This window comes from Mobula birostris, chromosome 16, assembly GCF_030028105.1.
Source record: "Mobula birostris isolate sMobBir1 chromosome 16, sMobBir1.hap1, whole genome shotgun sequence".
In the NCBI taxonomy this organism is placed as follows: Eukaryota; Metazoa; Chordata; class Chondrichthyes; order Myliobatiformes; family Myliobatidae; genus Mobula; species Mobula birostris.
In genome coordinates this window covers 23,730,788-23,758,020 of record NC_092385.1, presented here as the reverse complement: position 1 = coordinate 23,758,020, position 27,233 = coordinate 23,730,788, and the positions used below count along the sequence as shown (strand labels likewise).

The 27,233-nt window shown below is 42.3% G+C and overlaps 1 protein-coding gene across 2 annotated transcripts in view; it reads left to right on the top strand.

The window, feature by feature from the left end:
* LOC140210846 (ERC protein 2) overlaps positions 1-27,233 on the top strand; it is an 880,422-nt gene that overhangs the window by 211,695 nt on the left and 641,494 nt on the right. The window contains exons 7-8 of one of the 2 annotated variants that reach the window (XM_072280108.1): positions 5,471-5,626; positions 22,457-22,624. The exons of the other annotated variant lie outside the window; for it this stretch is intronic. Coding sequence (XP_072136209.1) covers positions 5,471-5,626; positions 22,457-22,624 — 324 coding nt within the window. The remainder of the gene's footprint in view (positions 1-5,470; positions 5,627-22,456; positions 22,625-27,233) is intronic. 2 annotated transcript variants of the gene reach the window in all.

Sequence of the window (27,233 nt, the reverse complement as noted above, 5' to 3'; positions counted from 1 at the left end):
CATATAGGCTACTCTGATAGAGCTTCCAAATTCATGATGTTAACACCAAGACAGACAAGGTTAGCTGATGCATGGGAATATCACTGTCTGCAGCTGCCCATGTAGGCTGCATACCACCCTGATTTTAAACTCTATATAGTATTGCCATTTCTGTATTGTTACTGTCAAATCTTGGAATTTCTTATCTTCATGAGAAGCACTAAGTCAGTTCAGAGAGGTGGCTCACCTTTTTCTGTAGGACTTTGGATGTATTGTAAAAGTTGGCCAAGTCGGCAATGTGCATGTACCCCCAAAAAACCTGAAAGTCAAAATTCTGGGATATAAAGCTATGATCAGCAATGGTGACCATGAAACTCATTGATTATTGTAAAATCCGACTTGTTTACCAATATCTGTTCGGGAAGAAAATTTATTATCATTGTCTGGTCTTGTGTATGATTCCTGATCCAGCAATTTGCCTGATATTTAGCTGCTGCCCCAATAAGGTGGACAGTGAATGCAGAGCTGCCTTCAATGTATACATACCATGGAAGAATTTTTAAAAATCTATTAAATTTTTAATTTTTAATCCTATTTACAAATAAAAGGATTAACTATCTAATGCAAGGCCGTGTTCTTGAATAGATCAATATGATCTTGTCAGCCACCATGGAAACAGGGCCTTCAGTTTTCATGAAAAGATTGTGTCAGCCTTTCTCGATTGAGCGCTATTCAATATCTTTTGATGCACTTGTGTATTTTAAAGACCAGAAATAAATTCACAGATTATCCCCAGTTATATTTTCTCTAGTTAATCCATTTTTATGCCAGAAATAATGGATTATTAGGATAGAATTCTTCACATTAATGTCAAAATTCTTTTGGCTCTAATATAACACTCTGGAACCATTTGAATACTTACAAGCTTCAGTTTAATATGTACAATTAGATTATTTAAAAGGCGAAGATGACAGAAATGATTGAACAAGGTTCTGTTCTGATCCTAGTACAGTAAGTGGTATTTTATTTTAAATACCTCTTTCCTTGTTCTAGGTTAAAGTGTTAAAATTCTGTTAAAGTTCAATATATTGAAATACATTATTGATTATATTTTTACATTATTTTTATTTATAAACTGAAATGTTTGAAAAATATTTAACAGTATAAAAGCAGTGAAAAGTATAAATAATTATTAATTCCTGCTCTGGTAAGTAACCAGACCGTTGTATTTCTTCTGAATTCTAATAGACTTTTGTCCTTTTGTAAAGAATTGTCCGTGGATCCACATGTTTCAAACAGATTACACAAGTGAAGAAATATATTTAATGTACAAAAACAGAAAGAAAACGTAATGGGCTTTTATTACTTCAGGGAAAGTAATTATTTAAATATTCCATTCTTCTGGAGGTTAAATAAATATTTTAAGTATAGTTGTGTCTCATTCAAAGATATTTAAGAAGGATACTCTGGGGATCAGATGAAGGTAATGTGATGTTTTCCTGGAGAAGTATGAGATAGTTGGGTTTCATACCAGGTTTTTGATTAACGCATTGGAAATGTTCTTGGCCATCAACCAAAGGAGCAAACTGGTCCCACAACTTTAAATTTCCTTTTGACACATTAACTGATTTCAATTAAGTACTGAATATGAGACATCAGGTGTATGTTGGAATCTGTACATAACCTTTTGCACTATAGATAAATACCTCACTATCTTGGAGAATCTTTCAGAATTAAACCTGAGAATCTGTTTTGAGAATTCCCAGAATAAATTGGAAGTAAAAACCTACATTTCCAGATTGCAGGGGAGATGATTGCAGGGACAATTTACTAAGTTATTAAAGTGGTCATTGCTTTTCCAGAATTTGCTGTTTGTTGGGATGTGCTTCACATGATTGGAAAATATACCATAAATGTTTAAATTGATTTTCTTTCTATGCGTAGACACATCCAGACACTTCACTGAGTATTTTGTTTTTGCATAAAGAAAATGATTGAAGATTTAAATGCACAATAGCAGACATCCCACCCTGCAAAAACTGATTTCAGGGAGGTAGCACCATCAATTTGCCAGAGACTCCCAGGAGAGGTGGGATGTCTGCAGTAGAGTAGCTCCTTAGCAGCTGGCCAGCTAGTTTAAATAACGTTAGCTATGCTAGTGAATGAATGACATCTGTTAAACTCACCTCAACATGTCTTTTACAGTCTTAACCCACCATGGGCAATAGAAAAGTCAGTGTTGCAAACAGTGCAGCGAGAAACACTGTCATTATTTTGACCCCTATTAGGCAGGGGTACACTTTAGTGTAGTCTGGGGTGAAGTACATTTTATATTTTTTTTCGAACACTCTGCCATGGCGCACGTGTGCACGCTTGCTCTCTCTCTCTCTCTCTCTCCCCCCCCGTGGTTGCTCGCGCTCTCTCTCTCTCTCTCTCCCCCTCCCTATCCCCCCTCTCCCTCTCCCCCTCTCCCTCTCCCCCTCTCCCTCTCCCCCCCTCTCTCCCTCTCCTCACCTCTCTCCCTCTCCTCACCTCTCTCCCTCTTCCCCCTCCTCTCCCTCTCTCCCCCCTCCCTCTCTCCCTCTCTCCCTCTCCCCCTCTGCCTCTCCCTCTCTCCCTCTCCCTCTCTCCCCCTCCCTCTCTCCACCCCTCCCTCCCTCTCCCCCCCCTCTCCCCCCTCCCTCTCCCCCCCTCCCTCTCCCCCCTCCCTCTCCCCCCCTCCCTCTCCCCCCTCCCTCTCCCCCCTCCCTCTCCCCCCTCCCTCTCTCCCCCTCTCCCCCCCTCCCTCTCTCCCCCTCTCCCTCTCTCCCCCTCTCCCTCTCTCCCCCTCTCCCTCTCTCCCCCTCTCCCTCTCTCCCCCTCTCCCTCTCTCCCCCTCTCCCTCTCTCCCCCTCCTCTCCCCCCTCTCCTCTCCCCCCTCTCTCTCTCCCCCCTCTCTCTCTCCCCCCTCTCTCTCTCCCCCCTCTCTCTCCACCCCTCTCTCTCCACCCCTCTCCCCCCCTCTCTCCCCCCTCTCCCCTCTCTCCCTCTCCCCCCTCCCTCTCCCCTCTCTCCCTCTCCTCCCCTCCCCCTCTCCCCCCCTCCCTCTCCCCCTCTCCCTCTCTCCCCTCCCTCTCCCTCTCCCCCTCTCCCTCTCCCCCTCTCCCTCTCCCCCCCTCTCTCCCTCTCCTCACCTCTCTCCCTCTCCTCACCTCTCTCCCTCTTCCCCCTCCTCTCCCTCTCTCCCCCCTCCCTCTCTCCCTCTCTCCCTCTCCCCCTCTGCCTCTCCCTCTCTCCCTCTCCCTCTCTCCCCCTCCCTCTCTCCACCCCTCCCTCCCTCTCCCCCCCCTCTCCCCCCCTCCCTCTCCCCCCCTCCCTCTCCCCCCTCCCTCTCCCCCTCCCTCTCCCCCCTCCCTCTCCCCCCTCCCTCTCTCCCCCTCTCCCCCCTCCCTCTCTCCCCCTCTCCCTCTCTCCCCCCCTCTCCCTCTCTCCCCCTCTCCCTCTCTCCCCCTCTCCCTCTCTCCCCCTCTCCCTCTCTCCCCCTCTCCCTCTCTCCCCCTCCTCTCCCCCCTCTCCTCTCCCCCCTCTCTCTCTCCCCCCTCTCTCTCTCCCCCCTCTCTCTCTCCCCCCTCTCTCTCCACCCCTCTCTCTCCACCCCTCTCCCCCCCTCTCTCCCCCCTCTCCCCTCTCTCCCTCTCCCCCCTCCCTCTCCCCTCTCTCCCTCTCCTCCCCTCCCCCTCTCCCCCCCTCCCTCTCCCCCTCTCCCTCTCTCCCCTCCCTCTCCCTCTCTCCCCCTCTCCCTCTCTCTCCCTCTCCCTCTCCCCCTCTCCCCCTCTCCCCCTCTCCCCCTCTCCCTCTCTCCCTCTCCCCCCTCTCTCCCTCTCCCCCTCTCCCTCTCTCCCCCTCCTTCTCTCTCCCTCTCTCCCCCCTCTCTCCCCCCTCTCTCCCTCTCCCCCCCTCCCTCTCTCCACCCCCCTCTCCCTCTCTCCACCCCCCTCTCCCTCTCTCATAGGTCGCTCGCGCGCTCTCAAGCGCTCTTGCTTGCTTTCGCTCTCTCGCTCGCGCGCACTCTCTCTCGTGGTCGCTCTCGCGCTCTCTCTTGTTTTCTCTCGCTCGCTCGCTCTCAAAAAAATTGATTTCCGTGATATTGTATATAATTTGCGGACATCAGGGAGCCACTATTAATATGCGGGAGACTCCTGGAAGTTCTGGGAGAGGTGGGATGTCTGCAATAGTAAGATGACATCCCATGGGATTCGAACAAATGACAGTGTTTTAGGTTCAAGTTTTCTCTGAAAATAAGCTACCATTGGTACTCGAGTGTAGATGCAAAGGTATGAGTGAGATGGATGTCAACTAGAATTGATTGCAAAATGTAATTTCATGTCTGCATTGCATTTTGTTCTCAGTGGACTTGTTAACAGATTTAATCATATTCCAGTACGTTGACTCTTGATGGAAGTTGCCCAATGATGGCATTGCAGGCACCTTGACAAATTTACTGACACAGTAACATTTCCATTATCAGACTTTAGTGCTTGGCATCAATATTTTTAACTGGATTGAAGGATCATATTGATAGTCATACACCTACACAGTTAATTCACATTTTAAAAAAGATGTTACACAACGTTATAATTTTCCAGTGAACCAGGTAAGTTTAAAGGGAAATGGTGCCCTGCTGAGTTTACAGAAAGTATAGAAAAGAGTGATTTTAACAGTAGAGAAGTAATCAGCTGCTTGTGAGTTTAAAGGGAGTGCAGGAAACAGAATTATTTGAAGCAGATGCTGAACTTTTGGGATTTCTTAAAAATTGAATACAGATTATTGGGATTTTACTCTGTGTATATGAAAGGTTAAACATTCTAGCAACCTCTGTATAGGCATTAAAATTATAGTAGCCCACTATAGAGCAAATTGAAGGGAGTGAAGATAAAGGAGTGAAGGTTGAAGGGAAGAGAAAGCCACAACTGCAAGAATGTAACAACACTAGTCATTTTTGATTATCTGTTGAATTGAAGGGTTGCTGATTTGGGGTTGCCATGCCACCTAGCTCACTCTCATTAATAATATTATGGGTGGATTAGGTTTGATGAAAGATCTAGTCTGCTGACTAGGTTGGAATCAAAAATAAACTCTTGTCACATTAGCTGCTCAAGATTAGTACACTTGGAGCAGATGGTACAAGCCCATAACTGGTTCTGTGATGGCCTAGAATCTGAGTGTTCTTTCTTCCCTATAGTGTTTGCTGGGTTAAGTACAATGGGGCCCGAAGATATAAATGCTAGCACCTTAATTGATTAATTTAGAAAACAATTCTCTGGAAAACCCAAATGGTAAATCGGGAAAGTCCTGGAAATCATAGTATTACAGTACTCAATGATTTAGCCTTTTGTAATATGGATGTTATTGTCACAGGCTTTTTCAGTTTAATAGTCATTATTGGATGCTTTAACTAAAGGAGTAGTGTTAATAGTTCACAAAGTTTGGTTTTTGGTTTACCTATTAATAGGATACAAAGATAGCTTCATTGGAGAGAAATATCAGAGATCTAGAAGATGAAATCCAAATGTTGAAGACAAACGGAGCATTAAGTACTGAAGACCGTGAAGAGGAGCTTAAGCAAATGGAAGTTTACAAGAGTCATTCAAAGTTCATGAAAAATAAGGTAATTCCTTTATGATGAAGTAGGTTTTATGCATCTAATGATGTGCAATGCCCTAATAAACTTCACTGTTGTTTCCTGTAGTTATCATTAAGAACTGATGGAAGTAACTTGAATGTATGAAATGCAACACTGTCCCAGCTATTGTTTTAAGAATTTACCTTGGCTACAGTCACACAGTGACTGTGGGATATACCATTGACAAAATACACTGCAGTTGTCTTCTGAGGCTACTCTTGAGAGACCTCTACCATGAGGAAAGAGAAGGGTACAGGTACATAGGAACACTGCTTTCTCCATCTTAATCCATTGACGAATATTCCATTCTTGCAAAGGTTCTTTGACCTGAAATGTTAACTTATTCCTTCTTTTTACAGATGATGCCGAACTATCTGTTTCCCAGCATTTGCCTTAATTATTCCAGATTTATAGCATCATTAATGTTATTTTTCCTTTATCTTGTTACAGCGATCTCTCTGTTAGTAATAAGGATCAGGGATAATCAGTAGTTATCAACTAGTACCTTTATTGTCTCAATGGAAGAACACAAGAACCTATACAACTGAATACTTGTGTGCACACCTACTAAGTTTTTCTGACCCTCAATGAACAGTCAAAGAATAGAAAAGGTAATACCAGTAAAAAAAGAGTCTCTGCTGGCCATGTGTTTTTTGTAGTCCCGTTTTGAATCTCCATGTCATTGGGACATTTCACATCCACAGTGGTGGGTCTCCAGAAAGACTCATCACTATCTTGTATCTGAAAATTTCTGCTTTTATATTAATTCCTTACTAATTCAAATGTTGCATCTCAGTGTTATTGGCTACAGATCATGTAACTGACTATTATCACCTTCTTATTGGTTCTGCTGGAAGCCAGTATCCACTTATTGCCCTCTTCCTAGCAACTGACAACTGGTAATCTATGGCTCTTTGCTCTGTCCCATAACCAACTCGAATCACAATTGGTCTGTCTGCTTCTACTGTCCTTGATTCCACTGAATTCACTGATCTGTAGTCTGTAGTTCTTTCCGGCCAGAAACCTGTTCATCATTGCATGGTCTAAATCAGGGGTTCCCAACCTTTTTTATGCCATGGATCCCTACCATTAACTGAGGGATCAGTGCACCCCAGGTTGGGAACCCCTGGTCTAAATTCTGGAACTGCCTGAAAATCCTTGGATATGTATCGGAAAGGTTGTCATTCTCACGCATCTTTTGCTCTTCCTCAATATAGATGTCTTGGATTTGAAAGTTGCTCCACAGGCATATGCAAGTAGCTGCAGTATATTTTGCTGTTGGTGCACTCTGGTACGGATGGTGGACAGGATGTTTTTTTTAAGAGTGATAGTTGGGAGTACCTTCAGCAAAAGAACTGTAGCCTGAGAAGCTGACTCACCACCACCAACTTGAGGGCAATTAAGGTTGGGCACTGAATGCTGACTTGTCAGTGACACAAAGATCCAAAAAATTAATTAATATATTTACAAAACAACCCACTTCAAATCGAGCAATGGTCATCTGTTTTCTGTTCCATTGAGACAATTTTACATGCCACCTATTACTGATGATAATTCTCAGGCCAGCCTTTTGAGGCACAAGATCAACCAAATGATTTTGTCCAGCCCTCTTTTCTTTCAGATGTTGCTGTAAGTATCTTTACTTTCAAGACGATGCTTACGTTACTGTTTGTTTTAAAATCAATTTCGTAACTGTAGTACAACAATGTTAAATTCAATCAAAATTATATTTTGTTGAAGATATTTCTAGATAATTCTGTTCCTGCTTAAATCTTACAATATAAAGTCTCTACTGAGTTATCAGTACTTATGTGTGCAGGTTACCATAAAATATAAGTCTTGTATAAGCAGCTTTTTCAGTCAGAGCTGACAATATAACTAAAAATTAAGAATAAAAAAATTATGTTCAAGTTCAATTTTAATTATCATTTAGCCATACATAAATAGTCAAATGTAATGGTGTTGCTTCAGGGTCAGGGTGCAAAACACTGAACACTGCATATACTACTACTACTACTTCTACTACATCGACTCAGGCCTAGGGGGCCGGCGTCGGGCACAATGACGGACTCTCCACTTCTCCCTCTCCCTCATCAGTGTGTTCAGTTCATCTACATTAGCCGCGCCGCTGTCTTCTAGGAGCGCGTTGACCATAGTCTTGGGAGGGCGCCCAGGGTTCATCCTCCCGTGCTTGGGCTCCCATATGATGACTAGGCTGGCAGGTAGCTTGGGGTGGCGTAGACAGTGCCCCGCTAGTTGCAGTCTTCTCGTCTCGACTTTAGTGGTGAGCATCGGTAGGTTGTTATAGAGCTCGACGTTCATCATGTGCTGTTGCCAACTCAAATCAAGAGCATATAGCACAATGGTTATGATTTCATAAAAACATATAGTCACAAAGAAGAAAACAAAAATAGCCCAAGTTTGAGTGTCGACTGAGCGAACACTGGAAAGCAGCACCAATGGGATGGGCTAGCCCCAATCCAGCATGCCTCGAGGCCTTTCTCGCACCACCTAGTTGTATCTCTCCTAGGTGACGGAAACAGATGGCTCTGCGACCCAGGCGTACCCCTCGCTACAACTGAGGCAAAGCAACTCCCCTGCCGTCGGCCTTGCCAATGAACCAGTGAACTGGGTTTGCAGTGTTCTATGTTACCAATGTCCAACAGGGTCTTGTGATCATAACAAAAATGTCCAAGACAATCACTCACACCATTTTTGGACCATGCACCATCCAATGGTATACAACAAGTCCAGGTGACAACACAACAAGGGTACACAGTAAGTCCAGCTCCATCGCTGTCGAGCAACTCACGGGTGGGATAGTCCTGCAGCACTTGATGTTCTTGGTATCTGCCAGTGAACTGTGCTCATTTAAAAAAAAGATGTACAGGATAATCAAAGGCACTTTTGATTGAATAAAAATCTATTAATTACAATAATAGTGCAAAAAAGATTAATGAGATAGTGTTTATGAGATCGTGGATTGTTCAGAAATCTGATGGCAAGAGGGGAAAATATTGAATGTAGGTTTTCAGGCTCCTGTACCTCCTTCCTGATGGTAGTAATGAGGAGAGGGCATGTCCTGGGTGGTGAGGGTCCTTAATAATGGATGGCACCTTCTTGAGGCACCGTCTCTTTGAAATATTGTCAATAATGTGGACGACTGCACCCCCGATAGAGGGAGCTGGCTGAGTTTAGAACCCACTCAGCCTCCTGTTAACCTGTACATTGAAGTCTCCATATATAGCTGTGACCCAACCAGTCAGAATACTCTACACCGTAGAGATTTGTAAGAGTCTTTGGTGACGTACCAAATCTCTGCAAACTGCGAACAAAGCAGTATTGATGTGCCTTTTTTGAGACTGCATCAATGTGCTGGGTCCAGGATAGATCTGCTGAGATGCTGACCCCCAGGAACTTGAGGCTACTTACCCTTCCCAGCACTGACCCCTCACTGAGGATTTGTGTGTGCTTTCCCAACTTTCATGAAATCCACAATCAGTTACTTGGTCTTGCTGAAGCACCCCTTTACACTGAGAGCCTTCTAACAACAATAATGCCATTGAATTTATAAGTGAGGTTTGAGATGTGTTTAGCCGCACAGTCATGGGTGTAGAGAGAATATGTAGATCTGGGTTTATCTTTAGAAATGGGGATTGAAATGGCAATTCAAAATAATACAGTTAATCAATGGAATATGCTTGAATTTTAAAAATGATTGGCCTTTATTAAATCTGGTCATAATATAGGATACGGAGCTTGCGGTGACTCAGCAGCAAAGGTTTTTAGCTTGTGCTTGTTTTCTTTCTTACTAGTTTTTAATAAAATGAGTTATCAGTTTATCCAGTACTGGAAATGAAATGAGCAAGCTGACAACACAGATGGGTGGTGTGTTAAGGGAGCTGGCTGAGAATGGGGTGCTGCCTTGGCACGGAAATTTAAAACTACACGATGTTGCCCAAGAATACTATGTACAGGAGGTGGAGAAAGGGACAGTGATTGATTCTAAAGGGACTTGAGCCGTTGCTTGGAAGGAGTTCATTGTTATGGATTCTCAGGCTGTAATTTGATAAAATGAAAGAAAAACTTGTAAGGACAGATCTAAGGAAACTGTTCTGCATACTAGCCCTGGGGTATTGTTGTGGAGGGTGAAAAAGGCCTGTCAGGGAAAAGCCACAGAAAGAAGGTCTGGGGCATTGCGTCTGTATCTGAAGGGGAGAGAAGAAGTTGTTAGGGGATGCAATAGCTAAGAGAACAGACGAGAGATTCTGTAGTCATGAAAGAGACTCTGGGATGGTATATGGGACATCTTGTATCAGGTCCACAGCATTCTTAAGGGGGAGGATGAGCAGCCAGAAGTCATGTTACATTCTGATACCATTAACATGGGTAGGAAAAAGGATGAGGTCCTAAAAGGTGAGTGTAGGGAGCTAGGTAAGAAGCTAAACAACAGGACCTCAAGGGCAGTAATCTCTGGATTGCTGCCTGTGCCACATGCCAATGAGGGTAAGAATAGGATAATATGGCAGGTGATTGTGTGGCTGAGGAATTGATGCAGGGCGCAGGGTTTCAAATTTGTAGATCATTGGGATCTCTTCTGGGAAAACTTTACCCTGTACAAAAGGGGCAAGTTACGCCTGAACTCGAGGGCAACCAATGTCCTTGTGGGAAAGCTTGCTAGAGCTTTTGTGGTGGATTTAAACGAGGTTGGCAGGGGAGTGGTAGCCAGTGTGATAAGTTAGATAATGGAGCATTTGGTGTAAAGGTGTAGAGATTTGGAGAGGAAGGATAGGGAGTGGATAGGGCATAAATGCAATCGGCCAGGTGGGCTGAAGTGTGTTTAATGTGAGAAATGTTACATACCTCATGGATATCTTGTGACTGTCTTATGACCATGATGTAATTGAGTATCTTAAGAGCATGAGGTAATGGTCATGTGATGGTGGGTTGATGTAATTTTCCCGCCAGTGTGCGGTCACGTGATGTCACGTTCACCACGGGTATAAAAGGGAGACCCCTGGGGTGATGCAGTTAGTTTTAAGTTTAGTTTGACGCAGTTTCGTTTTAAAGTGGAGTTCTACTTTCTATTGTAAATAGTATTGGAGAGTGAAGACCTTACCAAAGTACAGGAATTCCCCGAGTCGAGTAAAGCTGATATCGTTTGGCGGTTTTGGAGAGGATTGACCTTTATTGAATCTCTGTTCAAGAAATAGTGACCTGAATCTGAGATATCCTCTGCTAAAGCAGGAAGGATTGTGCAGTGTCTATTCTCCAGAGGAAAAGGTCAGTTCCTTTAAACCGTTTTATTTCTGTCGGCGCGAATCCTGCGGACAAGGCAGGTTCCGGCTGGGATCAGCAGTAACGTCATGTCTTTGAGGAATTCTTTACTTCAGGAAAGTCTCTCCTAATTGACTGTATAAATCTCTTGGACTTCCGAATTTACCATTCTAAGAACTGTGTTTGAATTTACCACTTTAAGAACCGTTTTCGCATTTACTCTTTTAAGAACTGTTCCAGAGTTGCAGTATAGCAGTTAACTTCCGGTTAAGTTAGTCGTTTAAATACATTTCACTATTTTTGAGCAGAGTTTAATAAATGTTTGTTTGTTTTTATAAAACCTGACTCAATTCTTATAGTCATAGTCATAGTCATACTTTATTGATCCTGGGGGAAATTGGTTTTCATTACAGTTGCACCATAAATAATTAAATAGTAATAAAACTATAAATAGTTAAATAGTAATATGTAAATTATTCCAGGAAATAAGTCCAGGACCGGCCTATTGGCTCAGGGTGTCTGACCCTCTAAGGGAGGAGTTGTAAAGTTTGATGGCCACAGGCAGGAATGACTTTCCATGACGCTCTGTGTTGCATCTCGATGGAATGTGTCTCTGGCTGAATGTACTCCTGTGCCCAATGTACATTATGTAGTGGATGGGAGACATTGGACCAAGATGGCATGCAACTTGGACAGCATCTGCTTTTCAGACACCACCATCAGAGAGTCCGGTTCCATCCCCACAACATCACCGGCTTTACGAATGAGTTTGTTGATTCTGTTGGTGTCTGCTACTCTCAGCCTGCTGCCCCAGCACACAACAGCAAACCTGATCGCACTGGCCACCACAGACTTGTAGAACATCCTCAGCATCATCCGGCAGATGTTAAAGGACCTCAGTCTCCTCAGGAAATAGAGACGACTCTGACCCTTCTTGTAGACAGCCTCGTTCTTAGACCAGTCCAGTTTATTGTCAATTCGCATCCCCAGGTATTTGTAATCCTCCACCATGTCCACACTGACCCCCTGGATGAATTCTATATTCATTGTTGCTGGGGTCACGTGACAGAAGTATCAGAAACAAGGATGATGAACTTGAGCATGGAACTATGATGTTATGGCCATTAGAGTCTTGGTTGTCACAATGGCAGGAATGGCTGCTAGATGTTTCGGACTTTAGATATCAGAATCAGGTTTATTATCACCAGCATGTGACGTGAAATTTGTTAACTTAGCAGCAGCAGTTCAATGCAATGCATAATTTAGCAGAGAGAAAAAAAATAAACAAGTAAATCAATTATGTATATTGAATAGATTAAAAAAACATGCAAAAACAGAAATACTGTATATTTTTTAAAAATGTTTCAAAAAGGACTGCGAAGGAGGTAAAAGAGGTTGGGGATTGGTATTGCCAATCAGGGATAGTATCACAACTACAAAAAGAGAGTATATCATGGAGGAAAGGTGCCAAATAGGGGTTGCTGTCATGGGTGACTTCCACTTCCCTAATATTGATTGGCGCATACTTAGAGCAAAAGGTTTAGATGGGGTAAAATTAGTTTGGTCTATTTGAGAAGGATTTCTGACACAACATATAGACATGCCAACCAGAGCAGAGGCCATACTGGATTTTCTGCTAGTCTATGTACCAGGTTAGGCATCAGATCTCTGTGCATGAGCACTTTGGAAACAGTGACCATAATTCCCTAACCTTTAGCACAGCTTGGACAGGGACAAGAGCAGACTGGTATAGGAAAGTATTCAACTGAGGGAATGTGAATTATGGTACTATTAGGCAGGAACTTGGAAGCTTAAATTGGGAACAGATTCTCTAAGGGAAATGTGGAGGTTATTTAGGGAGCACTTGCATGGGGTTCTGTATAGGTTTGTCCCATTGAGGTAGGGAAAGGATGGTTGGGTGAAGGAACCATGGTTGACAAAAGAACTGGAACATCTAGTGAAGAGGAAGAAGGAAACAAGGATCAGACAGGGAGTTGCATTGTAACCAGGAAGGCGCTTAAAAAGAGAATTAAGAGAGGTAGAAGGGGATATGGAAAGACGTTGGCGAGTAGGATTAAGGGAAAACCTGAAGTGTTCTACACGTACTTGAAGAGCAGGAGAATGACTAGAGTGAAGGTGGGACTGACCAGAGATAAAAGAGGAAAAATGCCAGGAACCTGAGGAGGTAAGGGAGATCCTTAGTGAATACATTGATTCAGAATCACCAGTGAGAGGGACCTTGACAAATGTGAGGTCAATGTAGAAGAATCTAAGGTGCTAGAATATGTTAAGGTTAAGAAAGAGAATGTGCTGGAAATTTTGATAAACATTAGGATAGATAAGTCTCCAGGAATGGACGGAATATACCGCAGGTTGCTACAGGAAGCAAGTGAAGAGATTCTTGCACTTCTGGCTATTGTCTTTGTGTCCTCACTGGCCACAGGAGTAATACGAGTAGATGGGGGTGTGGAAAATGTTATTCCTTTGTTTAAGGAAGGAAAAAGGGATAATCCTTGGAATTATTAACCAGTGAGTTTTACATGAATGGTGGGCAAACTTTTGGAAATGATTCTTGGAGACAGGATTTACGAACATTTGGAGAAACATAGTCTGTTTAGGGATAGTGATTATGGCTTTGTGAGGGACAGGTCATGCTTCGTCAACCTGATAGGCTTCTTTGAGGAAGTGGTGAAACAGCTTGATGCAAGCAGAATGGTGAATTTTGGATTTATAGCTTTTAGTAAGGTGTTTGACAAGGTTCTTCATGGTGGGCTCATCCGGAATGTCAGGAAGCACGGGATCCAGGGAAACTTGGCTGTGAGAATTTGGAATTGGCTTCCTACAGAAGGCAGAGAGTGGTTGTAGATGGAACTATTCTGCCTGGATATCCATGACCAGCGGTGTTCCACAGAGATCTATTCTGGGAGCCCTGCTCTTTGTGACTTTTATAAATGACCTGGCTGAGGAAGCGGAAGGGTGGATTTGTGTATTTCTAGGTGAAATGAAGGTTGATGGTGTTGTGGATAGTGTAGAAGATTGTCGTAGGTTACAAAAGGACATTGATAGGATGCAGATCTGGGCTTAGAAGAGGACTAATGAGTTCAGTCTAGAGAAGTGTGAAGTGACATATTTTGGAAGGATGAACTTGAAGGCAGAGTACAATGTTAATGGCAGGAATATTAGCAATGTGGAGGAAAAGAGATCTTTTGGACCATGGCCATAGATCCCTCCACGTTGCCTTGCAAGTTTATTGGGTGGTTAAGAAGACGTATGGTGTGTTGACCTTCATTAGTCAGGAAATTAAGTAAAGGAGCCACTTGGTAAAGTTTTGGTTGTATACTTTATTGTCGCCAAACAATTGGTACTAGAACATACAGTCATCACAGCGATATTTGATTCTGCGCTTTCCGCTCCCTGGATTACAAATATTAAATATTAAAAATAGTAAAAATTAGTAATTATTAAAATTTAAATTATAAATCATAAATAGAAAATAGAAAAATGGAAAGTAAGGTAGTGCAAAAAAACCGAGAGGCAGGTCCGGATATTTGGAGGGTACGGCCCAGATCCGGGTCAGCATCCGTTCAGCAGTCTTATCACAGTTGGAAGGAAGCTGTTCCCAAATCTGGCTGTACGAGTCTTCAAGCTCCTGAGCCTTCTCCCGGAGGGAAGAGGGACGAAAAGTGTGTTGGCTGGGTGGGTCGTGTCCTTGATTATCCTGGCAGCACTGCACCGACAGCGTGCGGTGTAAAGTGAGTCCAAGGACGGAAGGTTGGTTTCTGTGATGTGCTGCGCTGTGTTCACGATCTTCTGCAGCTGCTCTCTGTCTTGAACAGGACACCTTCCATACCAGGTTGTGATGCACCCTAGAAGAATGCTTTCTACGGTGCATCTATAAAAATTAGTGAGGGTTTTAGGGGACAGGCCAAATTTCTCAGGAAGTAAAGACGCTGGTGGGCCTTCTTGGCAGTGAACTCTGCTTGGTTGGACCAAGTCAGGTCATTTGTGATAGTGACTCCGAGGAACTTAAAGCTTTTGACCTGTTCCACTTGCTCACCACCGATGTAAATTGGGTCGTGTGGTCCACTACTCCTTCTGAAGTCAGCAACCAATTCCTTCATCTTGCTGATGTTGAGGAATAGGTTATTGTCTTTGCACTATGCCACCAGGTTCTTAATTTCCTCTCTGTACTCAAACTCATCATTAACCAAGATACGGCCTACAATTGTTGTGTCATCAGCAAACTTATATATTGAGTTCGATGGAAACTTGGCTACACAATCATGGGTGTACAGTGAGTACAGCAGGGGGCTGAATACACAGCCTTGTCGGGCACCAGTGCTCAGAGTGAATGTACAGGAGAGCTTGTCCCCTATTTTTGCAGCCTGGGTCTTGTCTGTGAGGAAGTTGAAGATCCAGCTGCAGATCTGAGTGCTAAGGCCCAGGTTCTGGAGCTTAGGAATCAGTTTATTTGGAATGATGGTATTAAAGGCAGAGCTGTAGTCAATGAAACGGAGCCTTACGTATGTGTCTTTATTCTCCAGGTGTTCTAAGGAGGAATGTAGGGCCAAAGAGTTGGCATCTGCCGTTGACCTGTTGCTCCAGTAGTGAATTGCAAAGCATTGAGGTTGACCGGTAGGCTGTAGTTGATGTGTGCCATAACCAATCTCTCGAAGCACTTCATAGCAATTGATGCCAGAGTCACAGGTCGATAGTCATTCAGGCATGTCACCTTGCTCTTCTTCGGCACTGGGGTTATTGTTGCCTTCTTAAAACACGAGGGGATCTTAGATTGAATCAAGGAGCAGTTGAAGATGTCAGCAAACACTCCAGCTAGCTCGCTTGCACAGGCCTGGAGAACCCGTCCCGGGACGCCATCTTGGCCCGTCACCTTCCTTGGATTTATCTTCAGGAAGGCCCTTCTAATGTCCTCCTCGGTGACAATGAATCTCGATGCCACCAGGTCCGGTTCATCCGGAGGGAGCAGGACGCTCTTCTTCTTTTCCAATCTTGCCTAGAAGATGTTTAGTTCGTCAGGAAGAGAAGCGCCACAGCTATTGATATTCCCAGCCTTTTCTTTGTGCCCAGTGATCTCATTTAGACCCTGCCATAGTCTACTGGCATCCCTCTGGTTAGCCTGGGCTTCCAACTTGGCTCGATATTGCCTCTTGGCGCCCTTAATGGCTTTCCGGAGTTCACGCCTGGATTCCGTGTAGCGACTGGTATCCACAGACCTAAAAGCCGCAGCTCTAGCCTTTAAAAGGGACTTGACCTCATAATTCATCCAAGGTTTCTGGTTACGGAATACCCGGATCGTCTTACGAGACGCACAGTCCTCTGTGCATTTCCAAATAAAGTCTGTGACAGCTGAGGCATACTCATCGAGGTTAGCTGCCGAGTCCTTGAATACTAACCAGTCCACCGATTCAAAGCAGTCACGGAGGACCTCATCTGTTTCCTCCGTCCAACGCGACACTACTTTTGACACCGTGACCTCCCACTTCAGTTTCTGTTTGTAAGCTGGGAGGAGGAGTACGGCCTGATGGTCCGATTTTCCGGTGAGGTCGTGGGACGGAACAGTAGGCATCCTTGACTGCTGAGTAGCAGTGGTCAAGTATATTCCGGCCTCTAGTGGGGCAGGAGACATGTTGGTATAACTTTGGCAGCGCCTTTCCGAGGTTGGCCTGGTTAGAGTCCCCGACTGTAATGAGCAAAGCCTCCGGATACCTGGTCTCAAGTTCACTGATGTTGGCATACAGTATGTCCAGAGCACATTCCATGTCTGCCTGGGGGGGAATGTAGACTGCTGTCAGTATGACCAAGGTGAATTCCCGTGGCAGATAGTGGGGACGACACTTCACCAACAGGTGTTCCAGGTCCGGGCTGCAGGAGCTTGTCAGTGCCACTGTGTCCGAGCACCACGCAGTGTTGATCAGTAGGCAGACACCACCTCCCCTCGTCTTGCCCGAAGACGCCGTATAAAACTCTTGTCAAACCATGCATTATGGCTAGGGTGGAATTTTGTGTTCAGTTTTGGTCACCACATTATAGGAAGATTGTGGAAGCTATGAGAGGAGACTTAACAGGATACTCCCTCAATTAAAGGGCATATTTTATGAGGAAAGGCTGATCTAGCTAGTTCTTTCTCTTTGGATTGATAATGCAGTCTGGTCTGAGGCCAGATTTCATTGAGGCTGGTTCTGTTATAGACCTATTAATTAATTTCACAATTTGTATGCTGTCAGGGAGTAAGTTTAAGATGGAAACAAATTTCTGTTGACATTTCAATTTGAAAAGAGGTTATTTCACAGTACTTCCTGTTGGAGCCCACAGTCTGGACTATAATTAGGTGTGTGAGTGGAACTGGGGAATGTGGCCCTTTTAATCTGGGGACTGGAATTTGACTGGGAGCATGTGCAAGAAGGGGTGAGTATATGGAAGTCAGGAAAGATGCAGTAACCAAGGGCTTCCAGATGAATGAATTATGGCAGGAAGCAGCTCTGTGAATATCCTTTTCTCAGGAATGACAGAATTCAGTTATGAATGAAAAGAATGGCATGAGTGATTTTTTTTTAGCCAATATTTTCAGCTGGATGATTCTTCTTGGCTTTTTGAGGAATTGATCATTGCTTGAGGTTTCAATCTGTTCACTTTGAACTTGTGAACAAAGAAACAAGAAGAAGCTGTTTAGCCCCTCAACATTTGAACTGGGGCAAATTGCATTCACATGGTTTTGCACAAATCCATTAATACAGAATAAAAACAATCTCTGGTTAACAGTCAATGATATCCCCAGAATGGATTTTATTCCTAAGGAGTTGTAAACAACTGTTCTTGTAAATAAAATGTTAATATGTTAAATCACTTCTGGTAATAAGGAATGGTCGAAGGCAATATGTAAACCAAAAACTGTAGTTTTCAACAACTTTGTAGGTTAATGCTGAGAATTTGTGCTACAGTAATATGAACATCAACTAAATTATTACAATACTCATGTCTGCCAGATGGCATGAGAAGTTTTGCTGAGCTATTTCCTATCCATAAAATAAGGACAGATCCAATTTCTTCTTCATCACAGTCAAACAAACTACCCACTGATGCTCAGTTTGGGTTCTGCCCAGTCAGGTTGTCCCCAGACCTCAATTATAGGCTGTCCAAAGTGGATTAAAGCTGAGCTCCAAATCTCAGGTGAGTGAACCGTCCTTGCCATCAAGATAGCATTTTCCGTTACCTGGCATCTAGGAGACTGAGTCAATTAGAGTCGGTGGGGAAGCTCTCTACAACTGAAGTCATATCTAGTGCAAAGAAAGATGATTTTGCTTATTGGAAGTCATGTTTCTTAGACTGGGACATCAGTGAGGTAGTTCTTCAAGATTGTGTAATCAGCCAATCTATCTTTAATGATTATCATGAGATCAGAGGTGAAGAAGTTAAGTGATTCACTGAACTGTGTAACTTCTCAAATAATGTAACAATCTGTATCTGTATGTATCATGACCTGGACAACAAGCATATAAGTACTAGGTAGCACAAGCACTACTTAAAGTTACAGGTAATTGCCAAGCAACCCTGCCATTAACATCCGGGGAGACATGATTGATCGGAAAATGTCTGAGAGTTCAAAGTTATGTCAGTAGCTGGATATTTTACGACAAGTGATTTTACCACTTGCTTCCTCTAAAGCCTTTCTAACAACTACAAGAAAAGTGGAGTGTAATGGGATGCACATTCAAAAATTGTCATGAAAGACAAAGCTGTCACCTTTCTTGGTACCCAGTCCTCACTCTGAAGAACTTGTACCACTGCTGAACAATATGGCTGTCGTAGGTACTGTTTCCAACATGTATGTCTGGAATAACAATAAAAGTGTCAAGGCTGAAATTATGTTTACATTAAATAGAAAATAATGTTGAAAACAGTTTTCTGCAAGAGACTAAATAATGTTATTGTCATATGCATGTCTAATTTTTATCATCATTTATGTATTAAAAATCTTGAATCTTTGTAGTTCCTCTCTGCTGCTCATTATTCATATTAAACTTCCATTCTGCACTTGTATTTACAGATATATAATCACAGGCATCTAATGACAGACACTAGTGTAAATGTTTTATTTTGCATGGTTTGGCAGTGTGAGTTTGCAAAATTCTCAACATTTTCACCTTAGCCACATTTGTTTTTCTTAGCAGCTGAAATCTCTTGCGATTAAAATTTAAAATTCATAATGTATAAAAATGTATCAGTGATTTTTATCTTTTTTTTAATAATGACAATGTAGTTTTTATTTGAATAACCCAACATCTTACAAGTAGTTTCTTTTGAACTAAAACTTTTGTACCAAACTAAATTGTGGTTTTCCAGGATGTAGTGTAAATGTTCAATCACTTAGTTTAAATATTTTTTTGTATGGTTCATCTTCCAGAAGTACAAGAAGTTAATTTACTTAATATTGCATTCTTTGTACAATAAAATAGGAAACTGTGTACACAAGGAGAAAAATAAAATTCTGATTACCTACTTTTTGTAATTCAGCAGAGCCACATGTGACCATTTATGTATTTGAAGTAACACTCTGGTTATACTATAAAGGATCACATATTCGGAGATGAGGCCAAAGGCATTTAATGTCTTTCTTGGTGTTTGAAAGAGGAGCATTGCTATCATGTCATCTTAATTTAAAAATTAAAAATATTTAAAATACGCAATAGGGCAGGCAGTGTCTGTAATAAGAAATAGATTAAATATTTAGGTTTGATGACCTCTCATTAAAATTTGCTGTTCAAGTTTGCTTTTGCATGGTTCACTTGGCATTTTGCCTTCAGTTTTTGGCAGTATCCTTTAAAGTATGATTGGAATTTTCTATTCATTTATTCATTCATTCACAAACCTATTATTTTTTTCTGGCTTTTAATTTTGATAGACAGGAAAATTAAAGCTGTTGATGGAGAAAATCACAATCCATTTACTTTATTACTTTTTTGTTATTTTTCTTTAGATGTTTTTACATGTCAGTGTCATTATTATAGTGTGATTTCTGCTTCACAGCAGCACTGTACACCTGAGCATTTAGTACAAGTTCAAAGTTGTGCCCAGATGTGATACTAGAGAACAATGGCCTGGAATCTGGAGGTCATAGCTGTGTTTTGAACTTGCAAGAGTTATATATCATTAAATATTTAAAGAAAATGAGCAGATCCTGGAAATGTGAAATTTAAACAGAAAATGCTGGAAATACTTGGCAGGTCAGAGAAATCTGTGGAAGTAGAAACAGCTGATATTTCAGTTGGAGATTCTTAATGTTCTTTATCATTTCCACTCATCCATGTGAACTAAATAATGTATTTTCATCCAATGGTATTCTGAGATTGAGTTTCTGATTGTTCTTCTTATAGAGTTCTCTGGGGATTACGAACACAACTCCTTTCATTCTGTGAAAGGCCTTTAATAGAGCAGTTTACATACTCAAAAAAATGCTTCAAAAGAGAACGTGAAAGATAAGCTAATTTATCTTAGATAGTAGAAATTTAAAATTAAACCTAGCCTATAAAGAGGCTTAGGTAGTATCTGCAGGGAGAAAGAGTTAAACATTTCAAGTTACACACATCAAAGCTGCTGGTGAATGCAGTAGGCCAGGCAGCATCTCTAGGAAGAGGTACAGTCGACGTTTCGGGCTGAGATCCTTCGTCAGGACTAACTGAAAGAAGAGCTAGTAAGAGATTTGAAAGTGGGAGGGGGAGATCTGAAATGATAGGAGAAGACAGGAGGGGGAAGGATGGAGCCAAGAGCTGGACAGTTGATTGGCAAAAGGGATATAAGAGGATCATGGGACAGGAGGCCCAGGGAGAAAGAAAAGTGGGAGGGGGGGAAACCCCAGAGGATGGGCAAGGGGTATAGTGAGAGGGACATCTCTTGGCTCCATCCCTCCCCCTCCTGTCTTCTCCTATTATTTTGGATCTCCCCCTCCCCCCCACTTTCAAATCTCTTACTAGCTCTTCTTTCAGTTAGTCCTGACGAAGGGTCTTGGCCCAAAATGTCGACTGTACCTCTTCCTAGAGATGCTGCCTGGCCTGCTGTGCTCACCAGCAACTTTGATGTGTGTTGCTTGAATTTCCAGCATCTGCAGAATTCCTCGTGTAAACATTTCAAGTTGATACCTTTTCATCAGAAGAAGAAGTTAAGTGCCCTTAATGATTAATTCTGCTCCTTTGCCACAGATGCTGCCTAACCTCCTGAGTAATTCCAGCATTTTTTAAAATTTCCAATCCCCAGTAGTTTTTGACTCTTTTACAATAGATACAGGTTTCCTCCACAAAAGGACAGTTTTGGACCCCAGGTGTAATAGAACCAGTGGATTTGCGGTATACTAGACCACACTGGAAACATAAGTGCGTGATTTGAAAGACTCAAACAACTCAGTTGATAAACATCAGGTTGTTCTGAGATCATTTTTAAAGTGTGTTTATATTGTTTTAAATCTTAGAACATTCCACAATTGTGAATCCTTTTGTTTGAAGAGGTTATTGGGGTGTTTCAGTTGCTATTGTCAATAAAAAGTAATAACAAACCTGATGAAAATCTGAAAGATAAATGTGACTCTGCGGTAAATAGTGGGAAATGTAAACAGAAGCATGACAAAAATATTAACTACAAGATTCTGATTTAAGATTTAAAGCAGAATAAAGTTTAAAGGCAGTAGATATAAATTTAGGTAGAATTTTCTGTATTGCCCAGAAGCAGAGATATTAACTATAATAGAATGAATATATTCCTAGCCCACCATTCTAAGCATTGATTGAATTGACATAACGATTTTAGATGTAACTGAATTATGAATGCAACATTATTATTCGGCTTCATAGATTTTTTGTGTCTACTTACTTTCCCACAGGCCCTGAAATAAATAGATTGTTTTATCTTCATCCTTCTGTTAGAAGCTTTGGTTGTGTACAATCTGGATGATCAAGAGAAATGCATGGATGTTGAGAATTTGGAAATGCCTTTCTGATTTTGGTCAAAGATTGCAATGGAAGTGTTTCCTTTCCTGCATTTTTACAGAACCTGCTAAATACTTTACAGATCCATTGGTTTAAATTGAGCAGATTTGCCATGGTCCATTAGGAGCCTGTGATCACTTTTCAAACTGCATAAAACACTAATGTTCATATAATGATACTTGTAGCACAGGGAAGACCACTGAACAAATACTGAAATCAGTTGTGACCATGTGCCCGAGGTAGCATCTTCTCAAAGTTAATATGTTGAGTACTTTATATTCATGCTGCTTCCAGAATTGTGGGGCATAAAGTTCTGCTGCTAATCATTTTCCTGTGTTTTAAGTAAAGTTGTTTACTATTTATGTGGTGAAGTTGCTGTTTGTATCAATTTGTCTATTTATCCTACTTTTGTACATGTGGAACAGTAATTTTTTAAGACCAGGTTAACACCTTTCAGATACTATTCCTCTACTAATAAGATACCATTGTATCTCGGTTTGGTTCAAACGTCAAATTTGAATACATCTTTTTTTTTAAATTACAGATTGATCAGTTAAAACAGGATTTGTCTAAGAAGGAATCTGAACTTCTAGCCTTACAAACCAAGCTGGAGACGCTGAATAATCAAAATTCTGATTGTAAGCAACATATTGAGGTTCTCAAAGAATCACTTACTGCCAAAGAACAGAGGGCTGCCATACTTCAAACTGAGGTAAACTTAACATTGATTGTAGAATGTAGTATAGCTTGATTAAAACAGTAAGTGAATAATCTTTTTTAGTAGTTGATTTACACGGACTTTAGTGCGGCATTTGACAAGGTCCCACATGGGAGCCTGCTCAAGAAAGTTCAATTGCTTAGTGTTCAGGATGCGTTAGTAAATTGGATTAGACATTGGCTTTGTTGGAGAAGCCAGAACATGGTAGTAGAGGGTTGGCTCTCTGACTGGAGGCCTGTGACTGATGGTGTGCTGCAGGGATCGGTGCTGTGCCCTTTGTAGTTTGTCATCTATATCAATGATCTGGATAATAATGTGGTAATAATTAATTGAAAGTGGCATCATAGGTAGGTAGGGTTGTAAAAACGTTTGGCACATTACTCTTCATAAATGAATGTATTGAGTACAGGAGATGTGATGTTATTCTGAAGTTCCATAAGACATTGGTGAGGCCTAATTTGAAGAATTGGGTGCAGTTTTGGCCACCGACCTACAGGGAAGACGTAAATAAGGCTGAAAGAGTACAGAGAAAATTTACAAGGACGTTGCCAGGGCTGGAGGACCTGGGTTATAAGGAAAGATTGAATAGGTTAGAACTGTATTCTTTAGAACATAGTGGATTGAGGAATGATTTGATAGAGGTATACAAAATTATGAGGGATATAGATAGGGTAAATGCAAGCAGGCTTTTACCACTGAGGTGGAGGACTACAACCAGAGGTTATGGGTTAAGGGTGAAAGGTGAGAAGTTTAAGGGGAACATGAGGGGAAACAAAGCCGAGGTACGAAGTATTATGGAGTATGCCTGCTCATCATGGATGAATGCCTTACTGAGTATCCTCAGCCAGCTTGATTTCATTCAAAGAAAGGCTGTCAGGATTATAGGTGTAGATGAAGCCACAGCTCGTGAGAAGCTAGCCATCAGTAGCTTGCACCACAGACGACAGGTTGCTGCAGCTACTGTGCTATACAAAATGCACACCAGCCACAGCCCTGCAGACCTTGCGCCATGCTGCCTTCATCTTATGAGAGACGGCGCAGCACACGATCAAGTTTACCTGTGCCTGAACGTGCTGTTTCTATGCCTGATGCGAGAACCTACACCTTGGATAAAAGCTTCCTTCACTGTGCTATCAGAATTTGGAACAGCCTTCCAGATGCTGTGGTTGGAAACATCTGCGACGATGGTGTCCAAGCCTTCAAGAGTTGAGTGCACAAACACCTACCATCTCTGGGAGGGAAGTCACATGCTTCTTCATAAGCTATCATGAAGGGGACCAGGATGGCAATGCTTGGCTGTTGGTAGGTAGGGTTAATACCTGACTTTCAAGAGCACTTGTGAGTTATGTTCCAGCTGGACTTAGTCCTTAAACTGCTGGAGAACAGTGCGGAAAGAACAGGTGCTGTTTTCTCCCGGTAGGGATTAGTTTTTAGTTCCAAGTGCTCCTGCCACGTTTTGTCACCCTGCAACCTTATCCTTCAATCTCTTTGAATTACGGAGGACAGCATGTGTATAAATGTCTCTCTCCAGCAGACTTCATCTTGATCATCATGACTCCAGTATTTCTACTATTTTTTAATTGTACATATGGCTTTTTTGTGTTCTATCGCTGAGCAGCAGTGAACCATCTGATTGGCCTATCAGAGTTCTCTTTGGGAACTAGTTGACTTGATCAGCATTTCTGATCTGGCTATTGTTCACGATTGCATTTAATTAAAAAAAAAATCTTCGCTCAGAAGCTCCTGAGAGTGTGGAACGAGCTGCCAGCAAAAGTGGTTGATGCAGGCTTGATCTGAACCTTTTAAGAGAAGTTTGGACCGTGTGTTATGGTCCCAGTACAGGTTGTTGGGAGTAGACAGTTTGACTGGTTTTGGCATGGATTAGTAGGCCAAAGGGCCTGTTTCTGTGCTGTACTTTTCTATGATTCATGGTAATTCACAGGGGAAATTGAGGCAAAACTTGTTGAAAGAAATGTAGATCAAGAAATTATTAATGGGGAAATAGGAATTGAACATGGAAACATTTTATTTTTATTACAAAAGATACAAGTTTATGTCTGGCCAGATAATATTTTGTAATGGGAAAAGAGCAAAGAGTTGACGGAGCATCAATCTTATTAAGAAGGTAACAGAACCAGAAATCAGGAAGTTTGAAAGACAAAACGGGGTGACATGAACTTCAGAGTAACATAGTGATGTGGCTAATAAAGGTGATGTCTCACATGTCCTGTGACCTGGATTCAATCCTCACCTCTCGAGAACGTGGATCTTGCATGTTTTTATGTGTCAATGTGGAATTGCTCCAAATGTTCTAACTTCCTCTTGCATCCCGAGATACATGAGTGTTTTTCAGTTAACTGGTCACTGTAAATTGCTTCTAGTGTGTAAATGACGGGGTAGAAGATGGGATTATGGATTGAATGTAATGTGTTTGGTTTGGATTAGTGTAACAATAATGGTGCTTGTTAATTGGCAGACACCCAGTAGGTTGAAGGCCTTGTTGCTGTATCTCTCCATTTTTACTTCTAATAAAACTAGTGGATTCCGGTTAATTGCAGTGGTGGCGCCAGAGGTTTTTCTTGCTGGTGCTACAGTGGGGCTGAATTATTCAGTGCTGGTGCTGAGGGGTGCACCCTATGGTAATATGTTTTCGCAAGGCCAGACACGTGGCGTTTAAAAGTCAGTTTCAAGCATTCTGTACCCACTATAATTGCCTCTGTTGATTCACAAGCAACAGCAATTGATAAATATAATATAGAAGTGAACTGTGACAGTGTTACCAGCATCGGCAACAACCTGGGCTGCACAGAGCATAAACAAACAAACCAACAGAGCATCCGACCCACAGCACACAACGTGAATCACGCCCCAATCCAGCAATCAGCGTCAAACGCGTGCTTTTCAACTGAAAAACACAAACACCACAATGTCCACTGCTATTCGCATTACATAGACAGAAAATGCCAAAAGATACAGAGTTATTAAAGTGAAATAAGGCAAACAACAGATGCAAAGCTTTACCAGGAGTAGAACAAATCATACTCTGACCATGCAATACCTCAATTAATTCGGCTACTGAATTTAAAACAAAAATCAACAGAATCACCGCTTGAAAGTCTAAGCAAAACCAGTAGGCTTAATAGCAGTAAATGTAATAGTTTAGGATTTGCAGGAAACATAAGAACTGTGGGGCATCCACCACAAAATAATAATAATAATCAGCATTAGTCTTGGCCCAAATTTTAAAAAATCAACTGCACTCACCATTGATGTTTTCAGAGAAGCACAATCCATCTGTTATTGTGATTGGTGGTGAAAGCATCTGTGATTTTCTGCATGTCAAGTGCTTTGGTCCTCCGGCTGTTTATGGCCAACAGGGCCAAGTTGCTGTTCCGAGCATCACCACTGCTATTCCTTAGGTAGTTTTTGAGGCATCTGAGGCAAGAGAAACTCCGTTTGCATGAGGCAGATGTCACAGGTAGAGTCAGTGATATGCAGATTAGTTTGTATAAATCTATAAATGCATCGCAGTAGGGTCTCATCGGAGCTAGGAATTCCACTGTGTCATTCACTGTCTGTCCTTGCTAGAGACTCAACCACTGCTCTCATATACTCACGATTTTCTTGGACAATCTTTGCATGTCCTTTGTCAAGCATATTTCCCAATCTTGAGCTGTCTTGTTTTCTCAATCTGAATTCGGCCTGTGCCTCCATAGCAAACTTATGAGCTGCACTTACGTGGAGAGTTTTGAAAGCTGTTGTAGCTTTCCGCCAATTGCGGTAACCAGTAACAGTGAAGGTAGACTCAGAATGGAACCCATGTCCTCCACACAGGAAATACCTGCATGCGAAGCAGAACGTAGTATCTTTCGTGATCGAATATTCCAGTCAGTCAAACCAGCCACAAATAAATCTCCTTTGCTGATTGCCAAAATGTTGCGAGCAGCGAAGGGTACTTTTTCAATGCTGGTCGATGGGGTCCTTCTTCAGGCTGCTGGCTAACATCGCTAACAGTATTCCCGCTAGCACTAAGAGCAGTTTCATGCATGTTCTCTTCCGAATCCCTCTCTATTGCTTGTTCCTCTACTTCGCTCTCACACTCCTTCGATGAACTGCTGTCATCCTCATCCCCACTTACTTCTTTCTGCATGTCACTTTCCATTAAGACAGGCTCAGGCTGAAACACCACAGGCTGAGATTCCTCTGGAAGAGGTCGTTTTCTCACTAAAAATTGATCCACTTTTCATGCTGCCAAAATAATGCACGTGCCAGGCCCATGCTAGCTTGTAAAAGCACAATGTGTGTGTGGGGGGCATCTGTTAGTCCCGCGAGACCATGGATCTGTGCCTGGATGTATACTATCAATGTCTTGCGTGAGTGAGAGTGAGTGACATCACCACCTTAAATGATCTTAGATAGCTTAACCGATCTCGGGACAGCAACGGCAAGACATTGGCAACGAACAAAGTGTAGAGTGGATCTGACAGAGATTATAACTTCATTGCTGCGTGGGTGCTATGGTAATTGGGGGCGCTGTTTCACTAAATCAACTGGAGAAACAAGCTGTATTCAAAACTATACAGAGAAAGCAAAGCAGCTGCAA